At 40.0% G+C, this 15,284-nt stretch overlaps 1 protein-coding gene across 7 annotated transcripts in view; it reads right to left on the reverse strand.

The window, feature by feature from the left end:
- Positions 1 to 15,284, reverse strand: part of LOC137183392 (AP-3 complex subunit beta-2) — a 51,226-nt gene that overhangs the window by 4,298 nt on the left and 31,644 nt on the right. For 4 of the 7 annotated variants that reach the window (XM_067590418.1, XM_067590415.1, XM_067590414.1 and 1 more), the window contains exons 15-26: positions 14,959 to 15,135; positions 14,407 to 14,593; positions 14,149 to 14,279; positions 9,079 to 9,193; positions 7,692 to 7,869; positions 7,379 to 7,544; positions 7,100 to 7,187; positions 6,710 to 6,819; positions 5,290 to 5,518; positions 3,724 to 3,808; positions 3,306 to 3,403; positions 220 to 358 (exon numbers count right to left, since the gene is read on the reverse strand). In XM_067590418.1, the coding sequence (XP_067446519.1) occupies positions 220 to 358; positions 3,306 to 3,403; positions 3,724 to 3,808; positions 5,290 to 5,518; positions 6,710 to 6,819; positions 7,100 to 7,187; positions 7,379 to 7,544; positions 7,692 to 7,869; positions 9,079 to 9,193; positions 14,149 to 14,279; positions 14,407 to 14,593; positions 14,959 to 15,135 (1,703 nt within the window). The remainder of the gene's footprint in view (positions 1 to 219; positions 359 to 3,305; positions 3,404 to 3,723; positions 3,809 to 5,289; positions 5,519 to 6,709; positions 6,820 to 7,099; positions 7,188 to 7,378; positions 7,545 to 7,691; positions 7,870 to 9,078; positions 9,194 to 14,148; positions 14,280 to 14,406; positions 14,594 to 14,958; positions 15,136 to 15,284) is intronic. The other 3 variants (XM_067590417.1, XM_067590416.1, XM_067590413.1) reach the window with 1 other exon arrangement.

Here is a 15,284-nt window from a genome sequence, read left to right on the forward strand (position 1 = left end):
TTGTGAGTAGCATTAAGGGACTACAAACTACTAAACAAACTACATTTCGTTATACGATCTTGTGTTGTAAAATGATAATAAATGAATCTTGAATCTTGAATTCTCAGCATCTCAGTTACAATCCTGATTTGTTGCCTGTTGCATCCTGCGTCTGGTAAATAAAACACTTTCATCAACGCAGGAGATTTTTGGCGGGAAAGTTACGGCCGATCTCCTCACCTGCATTCCTTATCTGAACCGCAGGGGACTCTGCTGAGGTTGGCGGCGGCGGTCACCCTCTGGACGATGGCGTGTTCGTCCCGGCAATTCACGTCGAGGGTCAGCTTCTCCGTGATCTCATTCATACCCATCAGCTGACCTGTAGGGGGGAGTGAGCAGAGCACTGGTCAAACTGGGAAGCTCTAAAGTTGGCTGCTGCTCATCTGCTTTCTCCCAGTAGCATAAAATGCAAAACAAGGATTAATAATACAAGAAAACAGGACAGGGTGCTGCTTGTATCAATAAAGACATATTTATATATTATTATATTTTTATATTTTTCAGGATATCAACCAGCTACAGATATATACACTATTACACACAGATACTGTATATACTGTATGGCCTAACACTACAGTGATCTCTATGTGTATCACTACAGTCTTCTAGCCAATTGATGCTAATACATCAATTATTGCAAAATGCTACTAAAGCTTAAACTGGGATGTCCTGATGCTTCCCACTGAACACAGTCGTAAAGTGATTCAGTTCACAGCACAAAGAAGGCAAATTTATGCACAACCAGCCTGGTTTAATGCAGCTCTCTTCTTTCTCAGTAAACAATTATTTGGTGATTTGCAAGTACAAAGACATCTAGACCAGTGCTTCCCAATAACAGCACCCCTTCATAGTGTTTGTTTTGTTGCTGCTTGCACTACAGTGTGAAAAGTGGCTTTCACGTTCACAATTTTGGTTCTTTTTATATCTCAAGTTTGGTCTCAGAGTGTCGAGGACTTAAATTTAATTTCTTTACTGTGACAAATCTTTACATCGCTTGTTTTGACTGCTGTGCATCTGTAAAAGGCTTATGTTTTGTTACTATGACAACCAGCACTGTCACATCACAAATTTGATTTTGATATTTCAGCTCTGATATGTTTGAAAAAACAATATAAAAATGTACTTACATGTTAATGTTGTTTTTTTTATGTGGTGAAATGTTATGAAAGTTAATCATCTTTTAAAAAAATATGGAAATGGAAATGTATTTTGTGAACCGTTGCGTTAGAAGTCCAGGTTCAAACTGTGATTGATGATTAGTCGATTAATTTAGTAGCCTAAAACTTTGTCATATCTTTCATCATTTAACAGGCAAAAGTGAAAAACATCTCCAGCTTCTGAAATGTGAGGACTTACTGTCTATAAATTTATATTTGAACAGCTGATCGGACAAAACAAGCAATTTAAAGACACCATGTTGGGCTCTGGGACATTGAGATGAGCATCTTTTACAAGTTTCTGACATTTTATAGACAACATTTTTAATAAATTGAACTGAATAAGAAGTGTAACACGTTGTCACAACATGTGGACCTTTGTTGTATGTTATAAAACTGTCTCTACACCTGCTTCCTGTCTCCCAGCACTTTCAACTCTTGAATAAAGGTGAAAAATGCCAAAAAAAAAAGTCCAAACAAAATTATCTGCAAATCAATTGAATGTTGTTCTGAGTTGCAGCCCTGGTCACTGAAAATCAAGATGTCTAAAAAAAAGATTGGATTTTCAACAACATTTATTCCAGTTTTAACCTTGATGTCTAGATGTGATTCAAACAGCAAATCACCAAATAATGAAACAATTCAGACAAAACAAATGCATCGCAACACTTCAGATTCCCCACATGGTCAGTGATTATCAGCAGTCTGAAAGCGAAGGTAACAGAAACATGAACACGATGAACATGATCGTCTGCTGCCCTGCTTTTGTTTATTTTATTTATTTCACACGATGCTGGACGAGTGAATCAAGATCAGTGGATGAGCATTTCCAGTCATTCCCGGTGGAGCAGAGTGTGAGCGGCCTCTATAAAGATGCAGGTTAAAGCACAGGTGAATCTGTCTGCAGCTACAGACCTGGAAGATGCAGCGAGTGTTGATTATCAAGGCAGGAAGAGGACGGGGGGAGACAGCGGGAGGAGGAAGGAGGAGGGAGGAGGAGGAGGGAGGAGGAGAGGGACTATGGGTTTGTGTGAGGTTGAGGTTTGCTAAAAGGCAGGTGGGCACACAGACGGCTGGGAACAACAAATCTATCAAAGCCAACTTACCTAGATTGTGTAATAGCGTCTCTATTGGGGACAGTACCAGGAGGGAGGAACCGTGGATACGACACATGTTTAAAGAGTCACTTTGAGCTCAAAACGCTCTCAGTGTTAGTCAGGATGTGAAATGAACTCCAGAAACATGCTGCTATAGTAAATATAGCAAACACTTCACCAAACACTTGGGTCATATTGATTTTTTTTTTTAAAAACCTGGATTTTGATGTATTTTTAGTGGCCGGTACAGTTACTAAACAGTTATTTTTTCCTGCCCTGGTGTCCAAATGAAACTACTGAGCAGCAAACAGCTTAAAAGGCGATCAAGGCTCCCTGTTTAAATAAACAAACATCATGCAATACTGTGATTATTCATGTGATTATGTATTGGTAATCGTTATGTCTGTTACCGGGCGATGACAGAAGACTTAAAAATGTGACTAAACTTGCATAAATACAAATAAACTTGCATGAATGATGTCACCTGTCTAATTATAGGTGTTGCATCTATTTTAAGGTAAATACAACGTTATAGTTTAATTTTTATTGAAGCACTTTACATAAAATGTGTCTGCAGCTTCCATGAAAAGGAAAAACTCTTAAAATAAATTCTGATGATGAGAAAATATCAATAGTGATGATGCATATTTTTTCATTACACTTATGACACAAAGGCACTCATCTCATCTTCTTCTTGCCTAGTGTAGATTTTCATATTGAATGTGCAAATCGGACTCTTTGATCAACTAAGGTGTGGTATGTGTTCTCTGGAGTCACTGAATTGATTTGCGGAAACAAATAATGACGTTCAAATGCCTTTTTTAGCTAGGATACTTATTTACAGCAGCCTAAATCACTACTATTAGTCAGAGTCAACAGTTCAGAGCCATCGAGAGCAGATGCACAAAATAACGTCAGAATAACCATGTATTAGAGCGACGTAGGAAGAAAGGAAATACAGTATGGACATAGTAGCGAACATGGATGGTAGTCATCTCCTGTTATCACTCACCTTGCTCCTTTTTAAACTCATTCTCTGTCAGAAAAACAGGCTTCATCAGCTCTCCGACTGGCGGCTGGATCGACACGAAGAATTTCCTGGTGTGAGTGCTGAAAAAGCAGACAAACAGTTCTAAGGATTATTTTTCTAAAAGGGCAACAACATCCTTAACTACACTTGACTGTGTTTTACTCTCCCCGATGCAGCACAGAGTACACATCCTGGTAGGATGAAGGTGAAACTGACTCTTAAAGTGTGTATTTCTCTTGACCCGCAAACACACGCAAAGCCAACAAGCCCGACTGAAGTAAGACTCAGCAGATTCATAAGAAATGGTTTGTTACAGCGTCACTTCTGTTTATACTTTCACCGGGCAGCAGGGTGTCGAAACAAGGGAGCGTGCATGTTCAAAAAACAAGATGCTTCTCACCACAGCTGGAAGTTCGCCGCCTGTGTTGAGTCACAGAAATCGATGCCCATCACAGCTGTGGCCGTCTCGCCTGCTGGCAGCAGCTCTGTCAACACAGACGGGGGAAAAATAAAACATCAGTGTCAACACAAGCACAAATAAAATGACGTAAACCTCTTCAGTCAGCAACTTAGGCGCTTTGATCTATGAGGAATGACTCCTGCACTGCAGAACGTGCAGTGTGATTTACTGAAAAATCTAAGCTAAGCCTTACAAATACTACATATTAATTCTGAATTAGGTGTTGAATATGTGATGTGTTCAAACTAGAAAAGAGACAAATTATGTATACTCCAAAAAAAATCAGTATGGATCCAAAAATAGCTTAAAATCATCACCAAGTGAATTTAGATTTTGAGACTTATTGTGTACAAATTGACTGTAATGTTTTATATCAACTGATTCATTGTCTCTTTAATGGGAACCCACTTTGCAGCAGCTGTTAAAAATACAACAAAAGACTTTTTGTGCACAAAAATTACTAACATGTAACAGACAAATTACCATGAGAACATATACACACTTAACAGAAGATTTGCAACATATTTCTGTTCTTGTATAAAGTGCATTTTCCCCTCCTCTTTCTTCCAGTTATATAAGATATTTGTCAGTTTTTCCATTAAGAAGATTTCTTCAACAATCATGAACACACTGGTAAAGCATTTTATTTCTCATGACCCCTGACCTTTACTCTTGAGCAACTCTTAAAGGGGACATATTATGCACCTTTCCAGGTTAATGTTTTTAATCTGTGCCTCTACTGGAATATATTTGCATGATTTACAGATTTACAAAAACTCCTTATTTATCTTATACTGGCTTTTTGTGCCCCTCAGTTCAGCCTCTGTCTGAAACAAGCTGTTTTATCTCCTGTCTCTTTAAGGCCCTCCTCCTGATAAGCCCACTCTGTCCTGATCAGCTTCCAGAAGCTTCCTCAGGAGGCTACATAAACAAACAGTAGTGGTCTAATTTCACTTCTTTTTCTCATTCTTTAATACCAACCTCTCAAATACATCGGTATATGTTCGAGCCCAAATCTGATCTGAAATACTGGACAATGAGACCAACTCAAGGAACAACCTTAACAACAAAGTCTACGGAACGAGTGTGTGAATGATCTGACGTCATTTCGATGGGGAAGCAGAGGTGACTTTGCAAACGGAGCGTTCAGAGCAGCCTGTAGCCCTGGTTTCTGACTTGCAGGAAGCATTTTTACATACATTCACCTCAAGTTTTGGAACTTTGACCATGTTTACATCATAACAGTATATATGTAAGAGAAAATCACACAACAGTTTATCCCCACTATTAGTAAAGCTATAAGAACAGGACATTATCAGTATGTTTTTATTCGATCTAAGGGCCAGATTATGCTTGAAAAGAACTGGTTCAATGAATCCTGCAGCCTAAAGGACCTACTAGCAGCGTTTAAGACCTCTACTTTTATTAATAACACAAATATCGGTGATCTTGCTTGAATCACATCACAATAAAAACTTCAGTCCCTACTGGACCTTCGCAACTCACCAATCTCCGGGAACTCTTTGACCCTCATCCCAGATTGCAGCTTCACGTCCTCAATGTGCAGGTTCTTGGTGTCGGAGGTGGCGTTGTTGGTGAACTGCATCTGCACCGCCACCATGTTAGCGTCCGGGCTGAACGGCTGTCGGCTGAAGCAGTACTCCACCGACAGACCCTCGCCCGTGATGCGGTGCAGCAGCTCATAGTTCTTCAAAGCGCTGGAGGGAGCGATGGTCTGTAGGGAGAAGAGAAGAAGAATCATTAACCGTCGCTGACTGACACTGTTTGTGTTCTTTACTAGGATGGTGGGAAAGAACCTCACAGGGCTGACAGCACGTAATAACAATCCTGAGACTGTTTCCGTTTTATTAGTTTTTAGAAATGGTGGTTATTAATTAAAATTTGCGCTTCATTTTTTTTTTTGAGGGAAATATCCTCTCTGGATATTCACAGGCAGTGTTACTAATGAGTTCATGAGTTAGGAAGTAAAACGAGCCAAATACATCAGCAGATGATCAGTATTTTAATATCCTTTAATTGACTTTGCTGTTGATCTGGCATGGGAGTCGGAAATTCATATCACGTAAAGCCCCAAACATAGCTTTTTTTTTTCCATTTGAATTTATTGCAAACAATGACGATAAAAATATGAAACCATTCAATTCAATCTAATTCTTTAAATCATCCCAGTCTGAGTCTTCATGAGTTTCATCAAGAGTGTTTGTGTCATGCAGATCATGTTATGAATACTAAGTAGGAAATCTGTCCTCTCCACAACCTCGTTGCCGGATTTAGGAAATGTTTTCTGTTCTGCTGTCAGCTTCTAGTAATCTGTTCAGGTGAAGAGTAAGAACCAAATCGAATCGAGTTCTATTTGTCATTATTTTTGGGGGCATTTTAAGCCTTTATTTGAAAGTTAACAGTAGAGAGGAACTGAAGGAGAAGGAGAAAGACAGCAAATGACGTGCAATAAAGGTTTCTGGCTGAACTTGAACCAGGCGTGGGTTCATGGTCGACACCCTAACCTCCTTCATGGAGTTATTTTACCACAAATTAGCTCTAATTTTGAAAGGCAACTCAGGGTGAATTGGAAGTGTGGGTTATAATTTGGACAAAGCCAAAGTCTTATTTGACAGATAAAAAGAGTGCAATCGTCTGGTTAATATTGGAATACATCAGCTACTAAAAGTTTCCTTTCTTTACACTATCTGGTTGACTTTGACACTTTGACTTCCATAAAACAAAAGCAAAGACAGATATTAGGAACATGTGTTCTGTACAGCCATCTTTTCAGTCAGTCAGTCAGTTTCCTGCTGCAGTAGTCTCTCATACTTTATAATCTTCTCAGTTATCATCTGTCTATCATCATTTGTCTAATAGAGAAAAGATACCAACCAGGAAGATAATTGATATTTTGGGTACTTACAGCCGGGGAGAGAACAGCGTCAGACAAAGATAATCCCTCCAGGTCGGTCACAAGGCTGTTGGACAGGAACGAGTTGACGGGCGTCACTTGAGGAGAGGGAGCGGGTTCAACTGAGAAAAGAGATGACAGAGTGTTACATTCATCAGAAAGTCAGACCTGAATGCATTCATCCATTTGTTATATTATCTCTCGTGGGAGCACATTTACATTTTCCCACATCTAGCTGCCAGAAGAGTTGGCATAGCAACAAGTCAAGTACACCTACTGTTACTGTGGGGTTTTTAGAGATAGTTGCATGGTTGCAAATGTCCTTGACTTTTTACTAGAGTGAGTGTCATTACTTTTCCATTCTCTTTCAGAGCAGAAAGCACACAGATGAAAAAAACTCACAGTCATCAAGGTCGAGTAGAGACATTTCTTTCTTCTCTTTCTTGCTCTCTTTTTTGACAGGCTTGGAAGGAGGTTTAGATTCAGCTGCCTGCAAACCAAAGTGACATGAATAGATGCTGATTTTCATGTTACGTTCGTGTGTGAAAGCGGGGCAGTCTAAACACTGGAAGGTTTAGTTCATAAATCAATGATAAGAAGACAGTTTATTTATTTACAGCTACATTTTATATTTTATTATAACATGTTATGGTTTAAATTCATGTAGATTCATTTCAGTACCTTCTTTTTCTTTTTGACTTCTGTCTCAGACTCGGAGTCTTCAGACTCTGATTGGCTGCTCTCAGATTCGCTTTCATCCTCTTCGTCAGATTCTGACTCAGAGTCGCTCTTACGCTGTTTACTCTTCCTCTCGTGCTTCCTCTCTTCCTCTTCACTGCTCTGCTCGCTGGAACAAAAGCAAAGAGTTTGATATGCTGTTACACAAAATGAGATGTTTTAAGTGTGTTATCAGCCTGATATTAAGACCTAAAATGCATGAAAAGGTATAAAATCGAGATCGTGATTAAACACTGAAAACTGAAACATGTGCTACCTTTCGCTTTCTTGCGCTGCCTTCTTAAACTCTTTCTTCTTCTTCTTCTTCTCCTTCTCCTCTTCATCTTCCTCCTCTTCCTCAGACTCAGAGCCTTCTTCACTCTCTTCGCTCTCCGATCCCGACCCGCTCTCCTCGCTGGCGCTGGCGCTTTCCGAGTCGCTGGCAGAGTCCGACTCTGAAGAGGGTGAGCAGGTCAGTTAGTTTAAACAGAAAAAGAGACTTTTACAGACTAAAGGACCCAGCGATCCTTTCATGAACCAGTCAATTGAATACAAGTAACGTCCTAATCTGTAAAATTATCTAAACTTTCCCGTGACTTTATATTACTGATGCACCAGACACACTCTGACATGTCAAATCTTAAGCAACATCTATAACTGACATCCCAGATTCTCTGTTTCTGTATTCTCTGCTGTGTGCATCAAGTACATCCTGACTTTGAGAAAAGACGGAGTCAGCTTTAAGCGACACCTCGTGACGACATGTTTTGATTTTGTTTTTGATAATTTGGTGCAAACTGTGGATGCAGAAAAAAAAGATTCTAGGTGATGAGCTGCCACCAAAACTCAGCAGCTTTAAATAAGCAACCTTTTCAATCTTTGCAAAGAAGTTGCAACTGTAAAAAACTGACATCTGGGTTTGCTGATGTTTCTTTTTATTGCCCTTCCTCTTATATAAATTCAATTTTCACTGGCTATTGAAAAGTCTTATTTCAATATAAACTTTTGACAAGAACACACCGAGGGAATATGGAAAGATGAGCCCGAAAGATCAAACCTGTTAGTTTTGATTTTGAAGTTTCCAATTAGGAGAGAATGACAGATTTTAAATGAGTGTCCATGAAAAGACATCGTCTAAACTTTATGCCTGCAACTAACAACTATTTCCTTGTTATTGGTTTCTCTTATTTTTGTCATTTTGTCAATAAAATGTCAGAAAATATTGAAAAATGTCCATCACATTTTCACTGTGTCCTTAAAGATGACATCAAATGACTTATTTTGTCTGACTAACAGTCAAAAACCAAAATATATTCTGTTTACAATGATGTAAAACAGAGAAAAGCAGCAAATCCTCACAATGGAGAAGCTGGAACTGGAGAATATTTGGCTATTTTGCTTAAAAAATGACTTAAACAATTAATCGATTACCAAAACAGTTGACAAACCTTAACATTTAACCATCCTCATCCACACTGGCTGTCAGATAAAATCAGTTTCACAACTCTTACCTTTTCTAGGACTCCATCTCTCTCTCACACACTCAAACACTCACACACACACACACACACACACACACACAAGTGAGCTGAAAACTTTGTCAAAACAAGAATGACAAGGTGCCAAGATGGCGCAAACAGAGCCGTCAAACCCCCTGAAGTTACCACTGTCGGCGGACTCCGTGGGCCCAGACTCGCCCTCTGAGTCGGAGTAGAACGGCTTCTCCACTTTCTTCTCCTTCCTCTTCTCCCTGCTGCTGCATTTGGTCCATTCAGGCACCTGTCGGAGGAAGCAGAGTGCAGACAGTAAGCCGTCAGCTCTGCCTTAGTGAACAAAAAAAACCCCCCTCAGACAGAAGCGGAGACGTGGGCAGATTACAGTAGCGTGGCCATGAATGCCTCTGCCTGGGCGTGATGCAGCCAAATGAAACCAGCCATCCCTGCTGCAGATCCGCTTTTAGATCTGACAGTCAGACAACAAATTACAGTACAGACACTAATGCTTGTATGGTGTGTTTTGTTTGGTTTGTTTTGCACAGATAGATGTCAGCACCAGGTGATGCCTTCATGACCAGTTTGCAGAAATGGTTTTTCTTTTACACAGGGAGCAGTTCCATTAAGAGAAGTGATGTCTTTGAGGAGTGGTGACTTTCCTCCCACACTTAAAAAAAAAAAAGCCATCTGTCTTTCTTTTTCAGTGACCAAAACTCATTAACCATCGGCTAATGAGCTCGGACATCTCCAACCCACGTTTAAAACCCACAGAGTCGCTAATGCATCACGACGTGTCAGAGGAGCTCACGTCCTGCTTAAAGAATCACTTCTTTAATGGTAGAGACCGAGGAAGAGGGTGCTGTGTTTCAGGTAGCTTGGGCTGAGCTAAAGCACAGAACAGCGACTATGTTAGGCGGGGTGTCAAAAAGCACTTGAGTTTTGCCGCTATATGGGTTGAGGCTCAAGGAGGTTCGGGCTCTTTGCCGCTAACTGACTCACACTCGTTAATGTTGTGACTCTTTCGAGCAGCGTAAAAACCTGGCAGACGTAGAAGAAAAAGAAAGAAAAAAAAAAAAGATTGGGATGGAGGTGAGATGGAGGAAAAAAAAAAGGAAAGGGAAAGATTTCAGAAAAAAGTCAGGAAAGCAAGAGAAACAGGCACAGGAAGGTTTTCTGGGTCTAAAAAAGAAGATGTGTGAGAACAGTTTTCTGATATCACAGAGACAAATAATAATAACCCCAAATTTCATCACAGCATGTTAATAATTTACCACAATATCTGGCAGTTACATGACTAACTCTGGCAATACACTCCAATATAACTTCATTATACTGTATATACTTAAACACTGCAGAAATAAAATAAAAAAAGTCAACATTAACATTCACTACTTACTAATAAATCAAGCAAGTACATGACAATACATTTAGTATGAGTGTCTTCATCAGTAACGACGCACGATGTTACACGAGCAAGCTAAATGAGCTAAATGAAGTGGTGGAGGTGGAAAGGTAGGGGGGGGGCGAGGGGGGCGTCATGGAGTCGGGGGCTGAAATCTGAGAGAAATCACATCACACAACAACATTTGTGACGCGTCCAACAAACTGTCACAAATTTCATGTGAGACCAGTAAGATGCAGAAGAGGAAACAGGACCTGTCGCTAACTAAACAGCTTTCTAATCCTTTTCACTGATTTTAGTCTTCTTCTACAACGTAAATCCTCAGATTTTAACGTCCTCAAATAGGATGAGAGTCGTTCTTTTGTTTGATGCCATTAATTGAAGACCGGTTTGCAAATTTCAAGTTCATCTCCTTCCACTTAGGGGTAAAAAAAAAAGGACAGCTGTCACATTTATCCTCTATTTAACAGCTACGAGGAGTAAAAGCTAATTAATCTTATCTTGTCAGCTTCATCATCATCTGTTACCAGAGAGAGACTATAAGAGAGAGAGAGAGAGAGCAGTCATCAAAACAAACAAACCACCACCCGCACTCTCAAACTGAGGAGAGGAGGAGGAGGAGGAGGAGGGGAGGTGGGGGGGGGGCACCTCTCGCCAGTCTCCTAGCAAGCCGATCCGCCCCTCGCCGGTGGTTATGGTTTCCTCTGTCTGTAGAGATGCATAATGTGCAGAGAGAGAGTCTGTCAGAGAGGTCGAGGCTTCCAGTGGATCCGCCGACCCTCCCGGGCTTTTTACAGCCTCGACATGAGTGGACGTAATGGGACTCTCAGTGTGATAACGGTCCAGCGACTGAAGCTTGTTTATGCTCTTTCATCACAAATCTTGTATATTTTACGTTGTTGCTGACCATTTTTCAAAACATACCAGACTGATTTCCTACCTTTCCAGGCCGCCCTTTGATTTTCTTTCTTTTTTTTTTGTCAAAGAATTGATTTTAAAATAATGCTGTTGGTTTATAAAGCACTTAATGGTTTAGGTCCAAAAACATGACGAAGCAGCGTTCGGTTTTTATGCTTCACATATCTGGAACAAACTCCCAGAAACCTGCAGGTCTGCTGCAACTCTCAGTTCTTTTAAATCATTTTCTGTTTGCCGCCTTTTATTAAACCAAATTTGAGGGTTAATATTTTACACTGCACTGTAACTTTTATTATCCTGTTTTATCTGATCTTATTCCCTTTTGGCTCATTTTTATTATCAAATTTAACACTTTTTAATGGTTTTTATGTCTTTTTACATGTATTGCTTTAATATTCTGTTTTGATGTCTTTTATGCTTTATGTAAAGCACTTTGAATTGTTGAAATGTGCTATACACATAAACTTGCCTTTAATACACTTTGAATATCAGTCTTGGGAGAGATTTGAGATGTTCTTGGAATACAGCAGTAGATAAATTATCCATCACAGATAAGATGCTCTTCTTTTATTTTTGGGTCAAAATTACACTATTATTGCAGAGAGAAAAGACCTGAGTATACTTATTTAATGAAGCCTTCAATAATCAGACAAATAGACTACTGTGTCTCAATCAGAGTCAAAAAAGTCAAAAACACTATTATTGTATGGTAATAGTTGATTGACGGAAAATTAATCTGCAACTATTTTGATAATCAAATGATCATTTCAATCATATTTTAAACTGAAATGCAAAGTATTTGCTGGTTTCAGTCTCTAAAATCTGTTTCTCATATAAACATGATGATAAACTAAATATATTATTGGTTTTTGGACTGTGAACGACAAGACTACTTTGAAAGCTTCTCCTTAATGGTCTCAGATTTTAAGGTCTGCTGCCAGATACAAACCAGACCAATCAGCAAAGACTTGAATCACCGTCTCGCCAAACCTAATAAATATCTATTTAAATGACTGGAAAGCATTACCACCAAATAAAACCTGATTTTGCAGTTGCAGGACCTAAAATAATCTTATTTAGGTTGGTACTTTGGAAGAATTTCCATCAATACATGCCATGTTTTTTTTCATTTTGAAAACATATTACAGAGACAAACATATATAGAACATTACCAGGCACTATTGTTGTATGTATTTAGAGCGTGGTCCTAGTTTTTAGCTTTTAGTTTATTATTCTGTTTGCTTCTTTGAGTGTCCCTGTATTGTGTTATTTTATGATTCATGTGTGATTCAGCTGCTGTAATGCAATAATTTCACTTAAGGATTAATAAAGTCCTCTGTCTCGTCTCTAAATCCTAAACCCGGTGGGTCGTGTGTTGTTTAGTCAGGTGTAGAAAGATTCATGTTGACTTGAAGTGACATCACACGCTAATGTAATTTGATCCCGGCCAGACCACAATAAGAGAAGCAAAATCACATTTGCATTGCAAACATAGCAAATTGAATCGCAGTCATGAGATACGTTGTCAGAAAATCGATCAGATATTGGAGGTTCTTTGAACGCAGCCACAGGCAGCGCTTTCAAAACAGCCCCTGTTTAAAGCTGCGATATGACCTGATGTTAAGTCATTTATATTATTAAAGCAAGAAATTCTTCACTGTGATGGATTTTCTACCTTAAGTTTCAAATCACTGCAAGGAAAAACAAATGGCTGCCTGGATGGTGGACGATCAAACTAAATGTAACTACATGATTTGTAGTTAAAACTAATCCACCAATATTTTACAACCCTGTCTCCTGCTGGACACCAATCAAATCAAAATACGCCTCAAAGTGTACGACAATGCACCTGTGGCCTCATCTTGAAATCTGCATCACAAGTAAATGACAAGTTAAAAGCGAGTATGGGACACTGGCAGTGAGTACAAATCTATGCGATTATAATACTAACAAATCAAGACTTGAGGTCACTTCTGGACTTTAAAATCAAGTTGAGTTGAGTTGATTTTTTTTGACAAAGAAGTGACACACTCAAGTTTTGATTTCATGACTTCAGTTAAAACACATTATTGGTTATGAACCAATGGCACATGGAGTGAATGGGATGGAGAAGAAGAAGAGGAGGGTGCTGCTTTGGGATGAAGCTCTACAGGAGAATGTACAGTGGGTGTACTCCTCTTGCTCATCTGTAGTTTAGCAGATTGTAACTTCAGTATCTACTTAAAAATTTGGGGGATAATTAGTAATGTAATATGTTGAATATGATGCAAAACATCAACTGTTGGTCGTCTGTGTTCTAGCAGAGATTAGAGGAGGTTTAGTTTATAGACAGTGTACTGCTGTTGATACTGATTCGTAGTGAAAACTTATGCTGTTGTTCCCATTTCTGTATCGCATGTGCTATTGGCTCAAACAAAGGTGAGAAATCACCTGGACGGGGAGAGTGAGCTGCTGCCGAACAGAAGCAAGTGCAGCAGAGAGGAAGAGGAGCTCGATATTACTGACTGTTATCAAAGTGAATCAGTAGTTTTCAAATAAGAGGGTTTCCTGTCTAACTTTTGCTCTCACTAATAAGAAAATCATCCTCTTTTCTCCTCTGTGACTCATTCTCCTCCATGGAAGGGGGGAGATGTTGAGCAGCATCCATTTGGAAGTAGATGGAGGCCAAAACGGATGCATGTTACCGATGAGCTGTTATGCTAATGAGCAGTAAGTGAATGGATGATGGCTAGTGAAACAGGAATCAATGTTATATTGGAGTAAATGTTATATTGGATGTGAAGCCCTGGTGACTCTGTCCAACCCCTCTGAGGCACTGCTTTGGAGCAGGAGCAACCCTCGCTCCCCTCCATCTTTTGGACCCCCTGGAGATCCCAGAGGGCCCCTGTGTCTCTGTATGTTACTGTTCCCACTGCACGCACAGACTCCTTCACCTCCACGTTGCGCACGGAGGGGTCTGGGGCGGCTTCAGGCCAGTCGGGCAACTCCTGGTAGCCCCCAGCCTTGGCATTCAGCAGGTGGGACAATGAACCCAACTGGAAGTGGTCTCGATCTGCAAAAAACACAGAATCATAGAGTCAAGAACTCAAATCCGCAACAACACAGAAGGCGCGTACTTTCTGTTTTGGTGTTCATGCTTGTCTCAAGAATCGACTGAGGACCTTTAATGACTTCTGTACCTTTAAATGGAGACTCGAGGACGGGTGCTGGCTTGAGGGCGAGAAACAGTTTCTTAGCGTACTTGCTAAGGGCTCCACTCTTCTCGGTGGGCACAATGAGCTGGCGAATGAAACGCGCCCGATCACGGATGTCGTAGTTCTGGTCATACTTGGCCAAGTTCAGAACATACTGTGTCAACAGTTTGGTCTGTGAGAAGAAGAGACGTGGAGGAAATGGAGGATGAGGAGGGAACAAATAAGAATAATTAAAATCTAATATGTGCATGTACTGTATGTGCATGGTAGAGGTGTGATCAGTAATGGTGAACAAGTCATTCTGGCATGATGATTGTAGTGTAACAGAAGGTTTTGACCTTGCAAAAGTAGGTAATTAGTTGTTAAGGTGTTACTAGGTGGTTGCTAGGTGTTTTCCATGGTGTTCTGGGTGGTTGGTAAGGTGTTGCTAGGTGATTACAATGTTTCTACGCTGAATCTTGGTCGTATCGGACACATTCTGATGCTGATGTTGGGTTTTTAAACACTAGTGATGGACACACGCCGTTTATTTAATACCTGTTTGGAGTTGGTGAGATAAAGCTTGGCGGCCAAGTTGATGATTTGTAGCTTGACGATGTCCTCCTCGTTAGTAAACGACTTGGCCATCTTTCTCAGGACATCCGGGGCGATCTTAGGTACATGTTCACAGTATTCTCCAATCAGCCACAGAATACTGGCCCGCGCCATCGGCACCTGAGGACGCAGGTTAATTCAAATGTTAACGTACATCTAACTCTCAAAAATCAAACTGTGTACAACAATATTTCTCTCTATTATATTTTGTTTGTTCTATTTTGCTTTTTTAACCACCTCAGGTGAGACATTCATTATAAAAAGAGACA

The sequence above is a fragment of the Thunnus thynnus genome, chromosome 5, assembly GCF_963924715.1.
Source record: "Thunnus thynnus chromosome 5, fThuThy2.1, whole genome shotgun sequence".
Taxonomy (NCBI): domain Eukaryota; kingdom Metazoa; phylum Chordata; class Actinopteri; order Scombriformes; family Scombridae; genus Thunnus; species Thunnus thynnus.